The 16,303-nt window shown below is 34.0% G+C and overlaps 2 protein-coding genes across 4 annotated transcripts in view; one reads left to right on the top strand and one right to left on the bottom strand.

Annotated features, from left to right (window-relative positions):
- Nucleotides 1–275, bottom strand: part of SCRN3 (secernin 3) — a 36,061-nt gene extending 35,786 nt beyond the window's left edge. For all 3 annotated transcript variants that reach the window (XM_039855690.1, XM_039855688.1, XM_039855689.1), the window contains exon 1: nt 186–275. The gene's annotated coding sequence lies outside the window, so the exon portion shown is untranslated. The remainder of the gene's footprint in view (nt 1–185) is intronic.
- A 5-nt stretch (nt 276–280) lies between these two features.
- The window catches only part of CIRSR (corepressor of RBPJ and splicing regulator), a 31,534-nt gene continuing 15,511 nt past the window's right edge, over nt 281–16,303 (top strand). Inside the window, exons 1-7 of the mRNA XM_039855692.1 lie at nt 281–446; nt 4,619–4,713; nt 7,009–7,082; nt 7,656–7,666; nt 7,755–7,819; nt 8,196–8,244; nt 9,087–9,204. Coding sequence (XP_039711626.1) covers nt 375–446; nt 4,619–4,713; nt 7,009–7,082; nt 7,656–7,666; nt 7,755–7,819; nt 8,196–8,244; nt 9,087–9,204 — 484 coding nt within the window. The 5' untranslated portion in view covers nt 281–374. The remainder of the gene's footprint in view (nt 447–4,618; nt 4,714–7,008; nt 7,083–7,655; nt 7,667–7,754; nt 7,820–8,195; nt 8,245–9,086; nt 9,205–16,303) is intronic.

Below are 16,303 nucleotides of genomic sequence, written 5' to 3'. Positions count from 1 at the left end.
AAACACCCTGTGCAGAAGAGCCTCCGCCCAGGCTGTACTGTGCACCCCAGTCGGGAGGCGTTCAGACTGCAGCTGGAGCAGCTGTGACCTGAAGCCTTTCCCAGGAGCCCCGTGGTCCCACCGCGCCAGTCTTCCTACTTCCAATCTCAACTATACACGCCCCTCCACCATGCACGCCCCCTCACCTGGCCTCGGAGTGTAAAGGGAACCAACCGAGCGTAGAGGGGCCGGTGAAGGCGTTAGTTGCCGGAAGCTGTTACCTTTGACCCCCGGAAGTCCCCTCTGCCGCGGCGGGCGCAGTTCCGGTTAGGCGGCGGAGTTTGTTTACATTGTTCAGAGATCTAGTGGCTGTCTTCCCCAGCTCAACCTCCAAGATGGGGAAATCCTTCGCCAATTTCATGTGCAAGAAGGACTTTCATCCCGCCTCCAAATCCAATATCAAAAAAGTGAGTACGAGGAGCAGGGGAGGGTGCTAGCCCTTGGCGCCTGGGTTCCCAGGGTCTGTTGGAAGTGAGAGTAGTGTTGTCTCTAGGATCTCTAGGAGAGCCACTTCTCCAGACCTAAAGCCCCTTCTTCCCCACTGAGACTCGCTGACACAGCCGCCCCTCGACGTTTATTCTACATCTACAGGGAGACAGGCGTCCCTCATTTGCTCTGTTGGTTCTGTCAGCAAGAATGTAAATCCGTAGGATATGAAGACATTGATAATAGGGTTCCTCATTTCAGCAGATTCTGGTTTTCTCTTTTCAGGTCCCGGGCGTCACAGCTTCTGTGCGCTAGCTACTATTCTGTACAAAGAAAACTCCCTCTTTATTTAAGATAAGATAGATTTTAAAGGAAAATGCCAACCCCGCCCCCCCCGCTTCCTCTTTTAATTTTTTTAATTTATTTTTTATTATGGAGACATTGGTTAACGAAATCCAGTAAGTTTGCTTCCTATTTTTATCCCACTCGCTAATGTAGCGTCTGTGTGATGACCTACTTGAAGTTTGGCTTTTTAAGTAGTCAATTACGTGTTTACCAAGTGCAGTACGGAAAAACCATGCTTAAATAGCAGTGGAAAGCAGAGGTGAAGTAGAAAGACTGAGCTTTGGAATAAGACCTAGCTTCTAGTTATTTCAGCACAGTCACTTTTAGCCTTGAGACCTTGCACAAAATATTTAATATTCCTTATCCCACTTTCCTAATGTGTAAGTTAAGAATGATCAGTATCAGTTGCCTTGACTTGTGAAATTGTTAACGAAGTTGCCTTGATTTGTGAAATTGTTAACGATTAAGTAAGATGGTGTAGATAAAAACTCTGAAACAAAGTACTACCTAACACTGTGACCACCACATAGAGGAGATACTCAATAAAATGTTAACTACTTAGACACATGTATTATTCCTCAATAAAATGTTAATTGCCCCTACACACATACTTACCTAAAATACAGATGTTACCCACAGTTTCATCCTTGGCCTCTATATGCTTTCCCAAGCATTCACATCCAATTTCATGGTTTTAACTACCCCCTCTTCACTCATGACTCAAATATACAGCCCCAGATCTCTCCCCATTTTTCCAGGCACCTCAAGACCACTATCTACTAGACAGTTTCATCTTGATATCCTACAGGCATCTCAAACTCAACATATCTAAAGTGGAACTTATCTTTCATATGAATTCTGTTCTTTATGCTTCCTATCTCATATGTGTAGGAAATATAGGTAGTAACACCATCCTTTATGCAGTCACCCAAGCCAGGAATTCAGGATTCATCCCTTTCCTATCACTCCTTTATCTAGTCAGCTAATCAATTCTATTGGTCTTACCTCCCAAATATCTCTTGAATCCTTCTCTCTTCTTTGTCACTGCTGTCTGTGTTTTAGCTTAGACTCTCATCATCTTTCACCTAGACTGTTATATTTCCTAACTCTGCCTCCAGTCTACATGGCCATCAGAATATTTTTAAAAATTATTTATTACTGTCACTGAGATGTAATTTACATACCATTCAAACACCCATTTAAAGTGCACAATTTAGCGGTTTTTAATGCCCAAACCATCACCCTCCCCCCAAAAAAACACCTCATATCTATTTGCAGTCTCTCCCATTTGTCCTTAATGATCCCTCTTCTCCAGCCCTAGGCAACCACTAATTTGCTTTCTGTTTCTGTGGATTTGCCTATTCTGGACATCTCATGTAAATCACGAAAATTGTGGTCCTTTGTGACTGGCTTCTTTTGCTTAGCATAATGTTTTCAAAGTTTATCCGTGTTGCACAATGTTTCAGTATTGCAATCCTTTTTATTGCAGAATGGTTCTATTGTGTAGAGATAGCACATTTTATTTGTCCATTCATCAGTTGACAAATATTTGGGTTGTTTCTACAGAGTGGTCTTTTTGAAGCACAAAAATGATCTCTTCCCACTCCTTATTAAAATACTACAGGATTAAGTCCAAGTAACCTAGCTTCAATTTATTTTTCAATCTTCATCTCCTGCCATTCTCCCACTTCACATTTTATACTCCAGTAATATAAAACTGCTTAATTCCTATTTTATACCTTTGAGCCTTTCTTTGAATTGCTCCCTCTGCTAGTAATATCATACCCTGTTTTTTCCTTGGCAGAATTTTGATCCACTTCAAAACCCTGCTTAACCTGTATGAAGCTACTTGAACAGGGTTATTTGTTGCAGATAAGTTTATAATAGCAAAAGATTGGAAATTTTGTTAATGCCCATCAGTACAGCAAGAGATTGGTTAAATAAATGGTGGTATGGCCCCACAATAGAACGATATTCAGCTTCCTCCCTCCCAAAATACAAAAAAGCTTTTTGTTTACTGATCTAGAAATTATTTCCATGGCAGAGAATTTTATACACATTCTGTGTGTGTGTGCGTGTGGGCGCGCGCACGCACGTGCATGTGCACATGCACTATGTGTTACCATTTATAAAAAGAAAATATTTGTGTGTATGTTTGTTTTATATATATTCTTTCAGTATGTTAGCATTCAAACATCTTTGGGAGGATATAGATACACAAGAAATGGATAACATTGGCTACCTGTGAATATAGTTAATTGTTAAAAATAAATAGCTTTTAAAACCAAAAGTTGCTATAAAGCATTTCATTATTTGAGCCTTTCTTCTTGCTCCCTAAAGTTAATCACTGTCTTGTTCTATTTCTTTATCTTGTACATAGCTCTGTTATCCACATATCAGACTTTGTTTTATTTACTTATACAATTCATATCTTTTTTATTATAAAGAGCTTACACATACAGAAAAGTTAGTGTGATTTTCTGTTAGCAGATTCTGAGCATTTCAAAGGTAAAAATATATTTTGTTACTTTTTATTCCAGTCCTTAGTAAATACTCAATATATATTTAAGCTCTTAAGCAATTGAGATAGTAAAATAACTTTGTAAAATCTAAAGCAAATTAAAGGTAGTGATTCTGTTAGAAGTAATATATTATTCATTAGAATATTATAACTACTGTGTTATTCTATCAGGCAGTGACACCTTGTATTTCTCTGTTGCACCTGTTTGCATTTCGAGCTACAGTGACAATTCCAAACATGTCTAGGTTTTTCTTTAACATTATACTGGTGAGTATGAAGTCAGCGGAAGAAATTTTCAGAAACTTATGCCAAAAGAAATTTCTGCTATATTTTGTTCATGAAGGGTTCTCTTTTCATTTCAGTTTTTGCTTTTATCTCCATACTGATCTGTCTTGTCCACAACTTAAACTGTGTCCCCATAGAACCTTCCTATCTCATCACTACTAAAATACTAATAACTACCCCTTTTTTCCTTCTAAAATTTAATAATGGCAGTCTTGTCCCACATCCTCCTCTTATCTGCCCCCACCCAAGGTTAATAATTATAATTTATCAGTGTATTTATCCTAGAATTTACCTTCTTAAAACGGCATGTTTGGAGAGAAAGTCTTGACTTATTTATGTCAAATGGTGGTTAAACGCTTTGTCCTTTATTCTAAAGGAAGTAAGAAGGCATTGATACCTTTTAAACCTAGAAGTAACATGATTCATGATTAAATATCCTTGCATAAGTTGTGTGGGCTTTTTGCCTTCACCACTTTTGTGATTTTGAGAATTTCACATAGGGACACATTCAGCCTGTGGTGTGGGTGCCCTTGAGAGATCTGATGCATCTGTCTCTTATGTGCTTCCTCTCGTGTGTCTTCTCTTTTTTCTACGACTATCTTTCCTCTTTTCCTCTTCTTTGTCTTCTCTTTCTCCTCTCTTGGGGTGTCAGTGACTCCCATTGGCATCTGTAGGCATTGCTTAACCCTACTGGTTGTGCCCTCTGTGTTTTCAAGTTTCTATGTGTTCCATGTAGAGAGATGGTCATTCTCCTCTCTGAAATAACACAAGGACTGTGTGCAAGAAGCTGTTGTACCACAGGTGCTCAGAGCGGTTCTCAAGTTTGACATTTTGGCTTGAAAGTTTAGCTGTTTTGAATAGTTGGACTTAAGGACTTATATGTGATGATGTCATTATGACCAAAATAGATTGTTGTAAACTATATACAATAGCATTTTATATTTTATTATAAAAGAAAAGCAAACTTCTTGTTTAATTTAAGTTTTTACATCACTATTTTAGGTATGGATGGCAGAACAGAAAATATCATATGATAAGAAGAAACAAGAAGAATTAATGCAACAATATCTTAAAGAACAAGAATCATATGATAATAGGTAAGAAATTCCACTATGCTGGTGATTTTAAAGTAATCAATTGCATGAGAATGATCCCTTACTGAATTACATATTAAATTAGCTTTTTTGAATTGAATGTCTCTTTGACAGGATTCTATTCCCTGTGAACTATCTTTACTCTCCTATTTGTAGATGGCTACTTTTTCAAACCTTACCCATAGTTCACATAAAATAGAGATTGATAGAACTCTATATACAGTTTACGAGTAAGTCCCAATTTAGACAGAGCTTAGAAGAACAATAAAATATACACTCAAACTACTGAAACCTCTCACAAAAATATTTCGTTAAAATACCCTGAAATGAAAAGATGCACAGGACAGCTTCAAGAAGTAAAGCAAAGTGCCTCTACTTCACCTGCATATGATTGTTCTGTTAATGATAAGATCCCAACTAGAGTTCTTCATTGGTTTGTTCCAGCAAAGTACCTGTCCTTTAACTATTGTCATTTATTTTATTTTTTAATTACAGTTGACATTTGATATTTTATATTAGTTTCAGGTGTACAGTGTAGTAGTTAGACATTTATATAATTTATGAAATGGTCACCTCACCTGGCACAATATATAGATATTACAGTATTATTGACTATATTCCCTATGCTGTACTTTACATCCCCATGACTATTTTGTAACTACCAATTTGTACTTCTTAATCTCTTTATGTTTTTTACCCAGCCCCCCAACCCCTCTCCCATCTGGCAACCATTAGTTTGTTCTCTGTATCTATGAGTCTGTTTCTGTTTTGTTTGTGTACTTTATTCTTTAGCTTTCACATATAAGTGAAATCATACAGTATTTGTTTTTCTCTGTCTTACTTATCTCACTCAGCATAATAACCTCTGAGTCTATCCATGTTGTCACAAATGGTAAGATTTCATCCTTTTTTATGGCCAAGTAATAACTCATTGTATATATGTACCACGTCTTCTTTATCCAATTATCTGTTGATGCTTCTGTTGTCATTTTATATGTGTATTTGCAAGTCTTTCTCTTGTTTAATCAAGTAAATAGTTGTGCTTTAGTTACATAGATCATATCCTCACTTCCACTCAGTCCTGGTTTTCATCAAAATATGGAACTTAAGCAAAGTAATACTAAACCATTACTACTAAGTACTCTCTTTAAAATATAGACTATTGAGAGCAAAATTAAAGAAATAAAACTTTTAGTTCAGCTAAGTATTTTTCTCACTAATTTTTTTAATCTGGTTAACCTTTATTGAGTACCTACTTTATGCAAGACAACAAAGGGTATAGGGGTCTATAAAAGTGTGATATGTAGTTTCTCTCTGCCCTCAAGAAAATCTAGTAAGTGATATATGTGTGTACACACACACACACACACACACACACACACATACTCACATGCTACTATAGAATGCTAACATAGGACAGAATAATTCCATTTGGGATAATAAGGTAAGACTTCATGAAAAGAGGTGACATTTAAGCTGAACTAAAAAGAATAATAAAGATATAGATTAGTGGCACTAAACTGAGATACATTATTCCCACCCCACCCCGCCACCCCCAGGGAACATGTGGCAATGTTTGGACATGTTTTTGATTGTCACAATATAGGGGTTGAGTACTACCAGCATCTAGAGGGTAGAGACTAGGGATGCTGAAAAACAGCCTACAATGCACAAGACAGCCCCAGACAATAAAGAGTGATCTAATCCAAAATATTAATAGCACCACTGTTGAGAAATGCTGATTTACATGTAGTAAAAGCTTATTAAAGATCAGCACGTTGGGAAAAGTAGAGAGGGTGTTCAGGAAACAAATAGTTGAGTTAGACCGATGAAGAGTTGGTGGAGGTGGAAAAATAGGTTTGCAACAGATCACAGTGTCTTTATTCTTTATCTTAAAGAAAGAGTTACTTATTTCCCTTTGTAATTAATAAATATTTGAAGCTATGCAAATATCTTATTTCCCCTGGAACTTTTCCCCAATAATTTTGGCATTCATTGGTAGATCTTACTTGCATCAGTTATTACTGTGGTATTCTAATGATGATTTTCTATTTCTCTTTCTCTCTACATTTTTTAATTTGAATTTCTCTGGAAAGAAGAATTTTCCCTTTCCATCACTTAGTTATTTGTTTAATCATTTATTTCTATCAGTATGGATTCACTGATATTTCAGATGTAATCTAATGATTAAAGTTTTGGAACTTTTATCTCTAACAAAAATATTTTATCTTAATTTCTTTAGAGTTTTTATTAACATTCTATTAATAAATTATTAACATTATGTCTTATTTTATTTAGATTGCTTATGGGAGATGAACGTGTAAAGAATGGCCTTAATTTCATGTATGAAGCCCCACCAGGAGCTAAAAAAGGTACTCACCTCATTCTTTTTTTTAAGTCTTTGGTATGTGGTATGTTTGCAAGTAAAGTTTGAGAACTTTTATGACACACATTTTTTTTAAGTTGCTCCTCATCTTTTAAAATTGCTATTATTCTGTAAGGATGATTTTTTTAAATATTGAAGTCAATACAGTAGAATAAATATTAAAATTACATGTCTACTCTATTAATATTTCATGACTTGTCCTTTGGAGAAGAAAAAAAATCTCAGCATCAGCAGAGGTGCATTTATTCTTTTATAATGTATGCATATATTTTTGTCTTTCTTACTGAATATACATGTAAGTAGCATAATATTAACTGTCAGTGAAAAATGTAAAAGTTTAAAAATTAGATATTAATATATATATTAAATACTCTTATTTAATATTGTATTTTATTCCTCAGTGATTTTAATTTTATCTTGTGAAAGAAGAAAAAAAGTCAAACCAATAAATTCTTACAGATTATAATTAAATACCATATCATAGTGTATGATAAACTTGTTGTAAGTTTTTAACTTGGTCTGCATTTTTTTCCCCTCATATTTTTGATATGCAATCAAGAAAACAAAGAGGTAAAGTACTATTTTCTGTGTTTGAATTTACTTGCAATGGATTATAATTTTATGGAAAGTTGAAAGACTTTTTAATGAATGTTTTTAGAAAGAAGAAGCAGAAGGAGAGACTGAATACAAATTTGAATGGCAGAAAGGAGCACCACGAGAAAAGTAAGAACTGATTTACTTTTTGGATAAAATATATATCATTAAATTGATCTGATATTCCATCTTTCATTGCCTTTTCATTCGCTGGAGAAGGCATCTGATGTGAAAAAATATTTTCACTGATTTGTCTTATGCAACGAATTTGCTTGATCATAGTCTCTAGTTTTATTTATTTTTTTAAAATTACAAATTATCAGGCTGAACACTTAATAACTAAGTAGTGTTTGGAAATATGAAATAGGTTTTATAGTTCTATTCATTTATTGCACTAATACATTTTGTAATGTACTTAGAACTATAAAACTTTTTCAGAATAACTTCTGCTTAATTTATTAAATTATTCTTAATATCATGTTTGTACATTTTCTCTACTTAATAGATATGCCAAAGATGACATGAATATCAGAGATCAGCCCTTTGGTATTCAGGCAAGTGATATTTATTTTACTCTGTAAGAATAATTTTTATTTAAATACTTCTTTATATTGTTGTCCAAAAGATATTTAAACTGAAAAAGGGCTCTGTGGTTTCTACTTGTATCAGATAATAGAAGGACTAGGGGAGAATACATTGAATGTAATAGACTGATAAAAGATAGAAATCGAAGTTTTGTAGTAAAGGTATATAATAATAAAGGTGTCTCTGCAGTTTTGAAAGAATTTGGAGAATTAGCTCAAGATCAGGAAATGATATAAAATATTTGTTTAGAACCAGGACAAAGCATCACCAGTGGGCTAAATCATTATTATAAATAACAGTTTTTGAAACATTGCCATGCTTACTCATTTACATATTGTCTGTGGCTGCTTTCCTGCTACATGGGCAGATTGGAGTAGATGCAACAGAGACCTCTGGCCCATAAAGCCTAAAATATTCACCGTCTGGCCCTTTACAATAAGTTCACCAAACTCTGGTTCAGGAAATTGAAACTTTAAATGTTAACTTATTAAAATGAGGGAAATCTAAGGTTAAGCCATGACATAATTCTTTTTTGGTATTTTACCATTTCTTTTTGGATAATATTGTTTTATGACCACCAAGTAAGAGTTAAAAATAAATAGGATTTAGCTTAGCTTTTAGGCAGAATTTATAGTAAAAGATTTTAGTATTTCTATTAAATTATCAAATATAGTTATGGCATCTCTTCTCTGAAGATCTTTTAAACAAAAACTAGAGTAATTTAACTTAAACTCTACCAAGGTATAGAGAATTGAACATTGGTTAGATTCTTAGTATTTTAATAACCAAAATAATGTTCACTATTTCCCAGGTTCGAAATGTGAGGTGCATTAAGTGTCACAAATGGGGTCATGTCAACACAGATCGAGAATGTCCTTTGTTTGGTCTTTCTGGAATCAATGCAAGCTCAGTTCCCACTGATGGCTCAGGTAGGCACTAGACATGATTTGTTTGTTTTAGATTTTATATCAAGAACAAATAGGAAAGATAAAATAACATTTTTCTTTAATCTCTCTGAGTATTTTATTTTGGTTTGGTTTGGATTGAGTTGGGTTTTTTGGACTAAGGCACATTCCAAAAATACAATGATCAATGGGAAATTCTGATCATATTTTGAATTTAAAACATTGTATATTAATATTAAATTTAATGTTTCTAGCCAAGGACTCATGAACTTGATTTTACAAGTAAAAGATATATTAAACATAGTTTATTGTTAGTAACCTAAAAATTGAAGGGAGAAATGGTTATTTCTCTTGTTTATATCCTCCTGAGTTATAAAGTAGGCTGGACTAGAAGCCTTAGCAGTTACCTCTTTTTAGTTCAGAGATAAAATCAAAACTGATTTTAAAGGATGTTAACTATGTTAAAATTGATTTTTACTTGAAAATTATTTACCTTCCTGCATATTATTGTCCACTTAACAAAAACTGGTCTAATTTGGTTTGTATCATTTGGATTCTTTTTATAAAAAGATATTGAAACTTAATGTAGTACATTAAGACAGCCGCACTTATCCCACCATAACTCATAATAAATTATCGTAGAAATAACCTGCTTAACCCTATAATCTTAAGCAAGTCATTTCACTTTTGTGAGCTTCAACTCTCCATTTTAAAATAAGGATGACAGTATAACATGAGATTTTCTGCATTTTATAAGCAGCTATAAAACTTTTTTTCTTTTATTTTTAACCTTTTTAAAGAAATCTTTTCTAAAACCCAGTATATCGAACATATAAAGGCAGAGCTGCTCTATTGAATCAAATGCTTTGGGTGTGAAGCCCCATCCGCAGCTCATCTAGACCTCTAATGCACCTCTTTAGATTCCCTCTGGCTTCCGCTGCCACCGCTGAGCCCAGGATTCACCCTCAATCAGCATATGACCTTTAGCTTCTTTTCTATAGCTAGAGATTCTGCTTCTTTCCAGCAAGCCAAATGCAGGCTATAGGATTCAAGATGTCAGTTCTAGTGGTTGGAGTTTAGGAATTTGATTCCTTATCATGGTGACACTGTTTCTTTAATGGTGTTAATGGAAGTCAGAATGGGTAGAGGAAGTACATAGATAGAATATTACAATTGAGTTTTTAACAATCCTTATTGCTCTAAAAAAGGTTAAGAAGCCATATTTTAAGGGAAAACTATTTGCTCAGTAGTAAGAAAATAGTGATACAGACTTGGTCTGACAATCTCTGACAAATGAACATCCCACTGATGCCACAATGCAGATATCTTCAAACCCACATATTAATTAGCTCTTTCCTTCCTTGTCTCCACCCAGTTGGTGAAAGAAGGGAGAGAGATCCCAAAAGAAACAAAGCCCCTCAAAAAATGAGGGTGGAGTAGGTCATATATGAAGTACCCATTGGCTCAAATATTTCTGACCATTAATTTTGGTAGTTACAGGGATCTGTTGTTATGTATCCGAAAGATACATTCTGTTTTCTGGAAGTGGTTACATCTTTCTTTTCTTTCACTACAACCTTGCGCCCTTATGTCATGACTCCTGTGTTGGATAAGGGCGAGCAGTGGTAGTAGTAGCTGTCTTTGTTCTTTGGCCTCATCTCAACTTTGATTCTACTTCTTAGAGAATGACTAGGATAGACTCCATATTTAGCCATTTATTTAGTAATCGATTAGACCTACTATCTTTTGAGTCTATATTAGAAAGTCTGCTAACAACCACCAAAAGAAATTGTGCTATTTAGTTACCTATCTTTAAGAATATCGAAAATAGTGAATTCAAATATCGAAGTTGGTTATTGGCTCTTCTCCAGTCCTCCATTTATATTCATTAAGCTTATAATAACTGTCATTCATTTTATGCAGTCAAAATTTTTGGACCCCACTTCTGGTGGGATTTAACTGTAGTACTATTTTTCAATCAAATGAACTTTTTCAAAATAAAGTGAAGTAGTAAAATGCTCAAGTTTTTGACTTCTGTCAAGTTTTAACATATTTGGAACCGCCATGCTTGAGAAGTCTACAAATTAGTGACTCTTTCTCTTTAAATAAATTGAGCAGTGAGTGGTAGAGGGTGAAAAGAATTACCTTTATTAAAATACTATAGTTAATATCCCTAATATATTAAATGTTCTTTCAAGTCAATATGAAAAAGATGAACATACAAATCAAAGGAGCAAAGGACATACATATAGGTGTTTGCATAAGAAGTAATTCAAATGACCATTAAAACAATGACATTTCAACAATAACCCCCCCCAAAAAGGAAAGCTAAAGTAATATATTATCTTTTTGCCTATCAAATTTTGTAAAGATTTAAAAGAACCGTACATTGAGTGTTAGAGCAAGTATGGTAAATGAACATTTTAATCCACTGTTGATAAATTAGAGTAGCCTTTCTGAAGAGTCATTTTACATAGTATATATCAAAAGCCTTAAAAACATGCATATCCTTTTACCTAGAAATTCAGCTTCCAGGAATTTATAATAAGGAAGTGATAAGGTAGATGCTCAAAGGTTTATAGTGGTGAAAGATTAGAAACAACTCTAAATGTCCATCATTAAGGGGTTGGTAAAATAAACTCAGTTATTCAGCAATCATTTATAGAACACTTACTCTGTGACAGGCATTTTTCTAGGCTCTAGGAACACAATATTGAGACAGAAAAGGTCTTTAATTGCATTAATTGGGAATGATACTAAACTAATAAATAAGAAAATATTAGATATTTATAAATTCTATGCTGAAAATTAAATCAGATACTAAGTTAAACAGGGAATAACTTTTAAGTGTTGAGGAAGGGCCCCTCTGAGGAACTGATGTTACACTGAGAGCTCTAAATGACAGGAAAGACTGAGCCATGCAAGATCTGAGAGAAGACCACATGGCATCTTAGGCAGAGGGAATAGCCTTCTACACTGAGGGAACCATAAATTCAGAGAGGTAGTGTACTTAGTGGCCAAGAGCATAGACTGTGGAGCTGTGGAGCTAGTAGATTCTTTATTTGGAACCTCTGTTCTGCTTATTTAATAGCCATGTTACTTTAAAGCAAGCCATGTTACTTTAAAGCAAGCTGCTTAACTGCTCTGTGGGGTATAAGAGAACAAATACTGGTAATATACATGCTATTTTTAATTTCTTAAATCCTATATCTTATCAAAGCACTGAATTCTGTGATAAAATTATGGTAAAAATATATCAGTAACTTTCACCATCTATGATACCATATAAGATGATGAAAGTTACTGATCTATTTCTGATGCATTGTCAAGGTTGAGAACTGTTAGCTTTAGCTGTATGTAATTAAGAACAATTGAAGATTCGGGAAACAGTACCTTTTTTTGTTTGTTTAAATTAAGTTTTACTAATATTATAGTCATGAATTAATTTATCCCAAGGGCATAATCATGGATATGTCCAAAGGTGTTGTTGGAAAGTATTGTGTCTAATAGTAAGAGAGAGAGAGAGACCTTGATTCTCAAAAAGGATATTTAAATGAATAATTATTGGATATTAGCAATGGAATACTATACTATACTATGCAGCCACTAAAAATGATATGAAGATTGCTTAATGATATGGATGTTCTTTATAACATTTGGCCAAATGAAAAAAAGCTGATTATAAAACAAAGTAAGTTATATTATGGGTTCCATTTGTTTTTCTTTTAGGTAAACATATAGACAGATACTTTTAGGAAAATCCCTGGAAGGAGATAGACCAAAATATTAGCAGTGGTTATACATTTATAATTTCTAAGCAAATATTATTTTAGAAGAATTTAAAATTATACATAGAAATAAATTATTTAAAATTGTATTGTTCAGTTAATACCTTTAAAGTTTGACCTGAATTTAGCAGTACCACTTAACTAACACTAATAGAAACTCTTAAAAGTTTTCTCAAAAAAAAAAAAAAATCAAAACTACTATATCAACTTAGAAGGCAAATAATAATGATGTTGTATTCTGAATTTGAATGCAATGAAAAACAAACTGGCCAATTTCCTAATCCACTTGCTGATTCAAGCTAAAAAAAAAAAATCTTTTCATTTAAAAAAAAAATCACCTATTGAATAATGTCTCACCAGTGAATAGAGATTATTTTTGCAATAAAGCAATTTCAGTGGATGTGGTTATCATGGGATAATCACACCCCTGGGGTACAGCCTTGTGCCTGTAATCTCCCAGGAGTGTAATTATTTCATGATAACCACACCCCCTGGTGTTGCATTATTTCTATTATGAAATTCTTAGTTTAGTATATAAAGTAACTTACTTTGATCACTGGAAACTGCAAGGTGCTGTTAGAATGTTCCAGCTGTGAGGTTTACAGAGACCAACTATAAGATTTACTTCTCCTTTACAAAGTTAAATTAGGCAATCAAAATGCTTCTTTTGGCTAAGCTGGTTTAGAATATCTTTTCTACTGATAAGATCATCTTAACTTCATAAGTTTACATCCATGCTAGATACATCAAAATTATACATAAAACTTGCAAGCTTCAATGGTGACTGAATTTTTATGAAATTTTTTTTGTAAGTACATGGCCTGCCCTTCTGCCTTTTATTTATACTCTATGGCCCTTATTCTTATCATTGACTCTTACCATTTGTCACTTACTCATGTTTTTAATGTATTTTGAAATTAAATATCATTTTTTAATCTACAGTGGGGGTTTCAACAAAGCAAGTGGGGCTTTTGTTTTTTTGGCTTTCTTAATAGATTTAATATGTGTATGTGTGTGCCTTCTACTTAATATTTGTTTGTTTTGTTTCAATCTTGTGTGTTTTCTTAATAGAATTTATTTTTTAGAGCAGTTCTGGTTCACAGAAATATTGAGAGAAAAGTACAGAGATTTCCCATATGTCCCTGCCCCCATAAATGCATAGCCTCCCTCATTATCAACAACCCCTATGAGAGTGATACCTTTGTTACAATTGATGAACTTACACTGACATACTATTATCACCTAAAGTTGTAGTCTACCTAAGGTCTCACTCTTAGTGATGTACATTTTATGAGTTTGAACAAATGTATAATAACATGTATCCACCATTATAGTATCATACAGAGTAAGTTTCATTGCCCTAAAATTCCTCTATGCTCCACCTGTTTATCTCTCCCTCTCCTCTAATCCCTGAGATAATTGATCTTTTTACCTTTTCCTAAAGATCATGTAGTTGGACTCTTATAGTATATAGCCTTTCAGATTGGCTTCTTTCACTTAGTAATATGCATTTATGTTTCCTCCATGTTTTCTCATGGCTTTATGGCTCATTTCTTCTCAGTGCTGAATAGTATTCCATTGTCTGGATGTACCACTGTTTTTTAATTCATTCACCTACCGAAGGGCATTTTGGTTGCTTCCTAGTTTTGGTAATTATGAATAAAGGTGCTATAAGCATGCATATGCAGGTTTTCTTGTGGTCATAAGTTTTCAACTTTTTAGGGTAAATATTAAGGAATGTGATTACTGGATCGTGTGGAAAGACTATGTTTAGTTTTATAAGAAACTGCCAAACTCTCTTCCAAAATAGCTATACCATTTTGCATTCCCACCAGCAATGAATGAGAGTTCTTACTGCTCCATATCTTCATCAACGTTTGGCACTGTAACTGCTATGACTTTTGGCTATTCTAATAGGTGTGTAGTGGTATTTCATTTTATTTTGTATTTCCCTGATGACATACGATGTAGCACATTTTTTCATATGCTTATTTTTCATCTGTACATCTTCGTGAGTTGTCTGTTAAGGCCTTGGGACCATTTTTTTAAATTGGGTTGTTTGTTTTCTTATTCAGTTTTAAGAGTTCTTTGTATATTTTGGATAATAGTCCTTTATCACCTAGGTCTTCTGCAAATGTTTTCCCCCAGTACATGGTTTGTCTTTTTATTTTGAAATATTTTTTATTTTCTTGAGCAAGTGTTTTTTTTAAACAGCTTTATTGAGTTATAATTTACATACCATACAGTTCACTCATTTAAAGTGTACAATTTAATGGCTTCGAATTCAATGGTTTCAAATGTGTATAGTCACAGAATTGTACATCCATCAGCACAGTCAGTTTTAGAACATTTTCATTACCCCAAAAGGAAACTCCACATACCATCCAGTCCCCAGGCTTCCTCAGCCCTAGGCAACCAGTATTCTTCTTCTTATTTTTTTTTAGATTGCCTATTTGGGACATTTCGTATAAATGGAATCATACAATATGTAGCAAAGAAAGTGATTTTAATATCTCTTTGCTTTAAAATTTTACACTTTAACACAATTAAAATTGCCTTGCTCTCCCCCACCCAAAATAGGTACCTTCCAATGTCCTCTCCCCATGGAATGTGTCTGGACATATCACTCTCCTTGCACATTGATGTACAACGATATGCACAGAATATTTATTGTTAAGCAGGGAAGCTCACTCAAGCTGCCCAGAATTTTTATTAGGGCTTAATTACAGAGGCATGGTTAATAGAATCATTGGCCATATGGTTGAATTTAATCTCTAGCCCCTCTCCTTTCTCCAGAGGTCAGGTTGATAGTGTGTGGTTCAGAGACCCAACTCTCTAATCACATGGTTCGTCTTTCTGGTGTGGCCAGCCCCACTATGAGTCACCTCATTAACAAACTATCAGGTCCCATCACAAATAACAAAGATACTCCTGTCTCCCAGGAAATTTAGAGAATTTGGAAGCTCACTCCCAGGAACCAGGGACAGATGCCAGCCAAATTTTTTATTACACAGCAGTCGTATTTTCATTTTCACTTAGTTCAAAATATTTTTTTAATTTCTCTTCAGACTTCTTTGACTCATATGTTATTTAGAAGTGTGTTGTTTGATCTCCACATATTTCAGGATTTTCTGGCCATCTTTCTGTTATTGATTTCTAGTTTAATTCCATTTTGGTCTGAGAGTGTTCTTATGATTTCTATTCTTTTACATTGTTAAAGTGTAATATATGGCCCAGAACGTGGTCCATCTTGGTGAATGTTCCATATGAGCTTGAGAAGAATGTATATTCTGCTGTTATTGGATGAAGTAGTCTATAAATGTCAATTAGATCAG

Source organism: Pteropus medius, unplaced genomic scaffold, assembly GCF_902729225.1.
Source record: "Pteropus medius unplaced genomic scaffold, Ma_sr-lr_union100, whole genome shotgun sequence".
Taxonomy (NCBI): domain Eukaryota; kingdom Metazoa; phylum Chordata; class Mammalia; order Chiroptera; family Pteropodidae; genus Pteropus; species Pteropus medius.
This window is presented reverse-complemented; position numbering and strand designations above follow the sequence as displayed.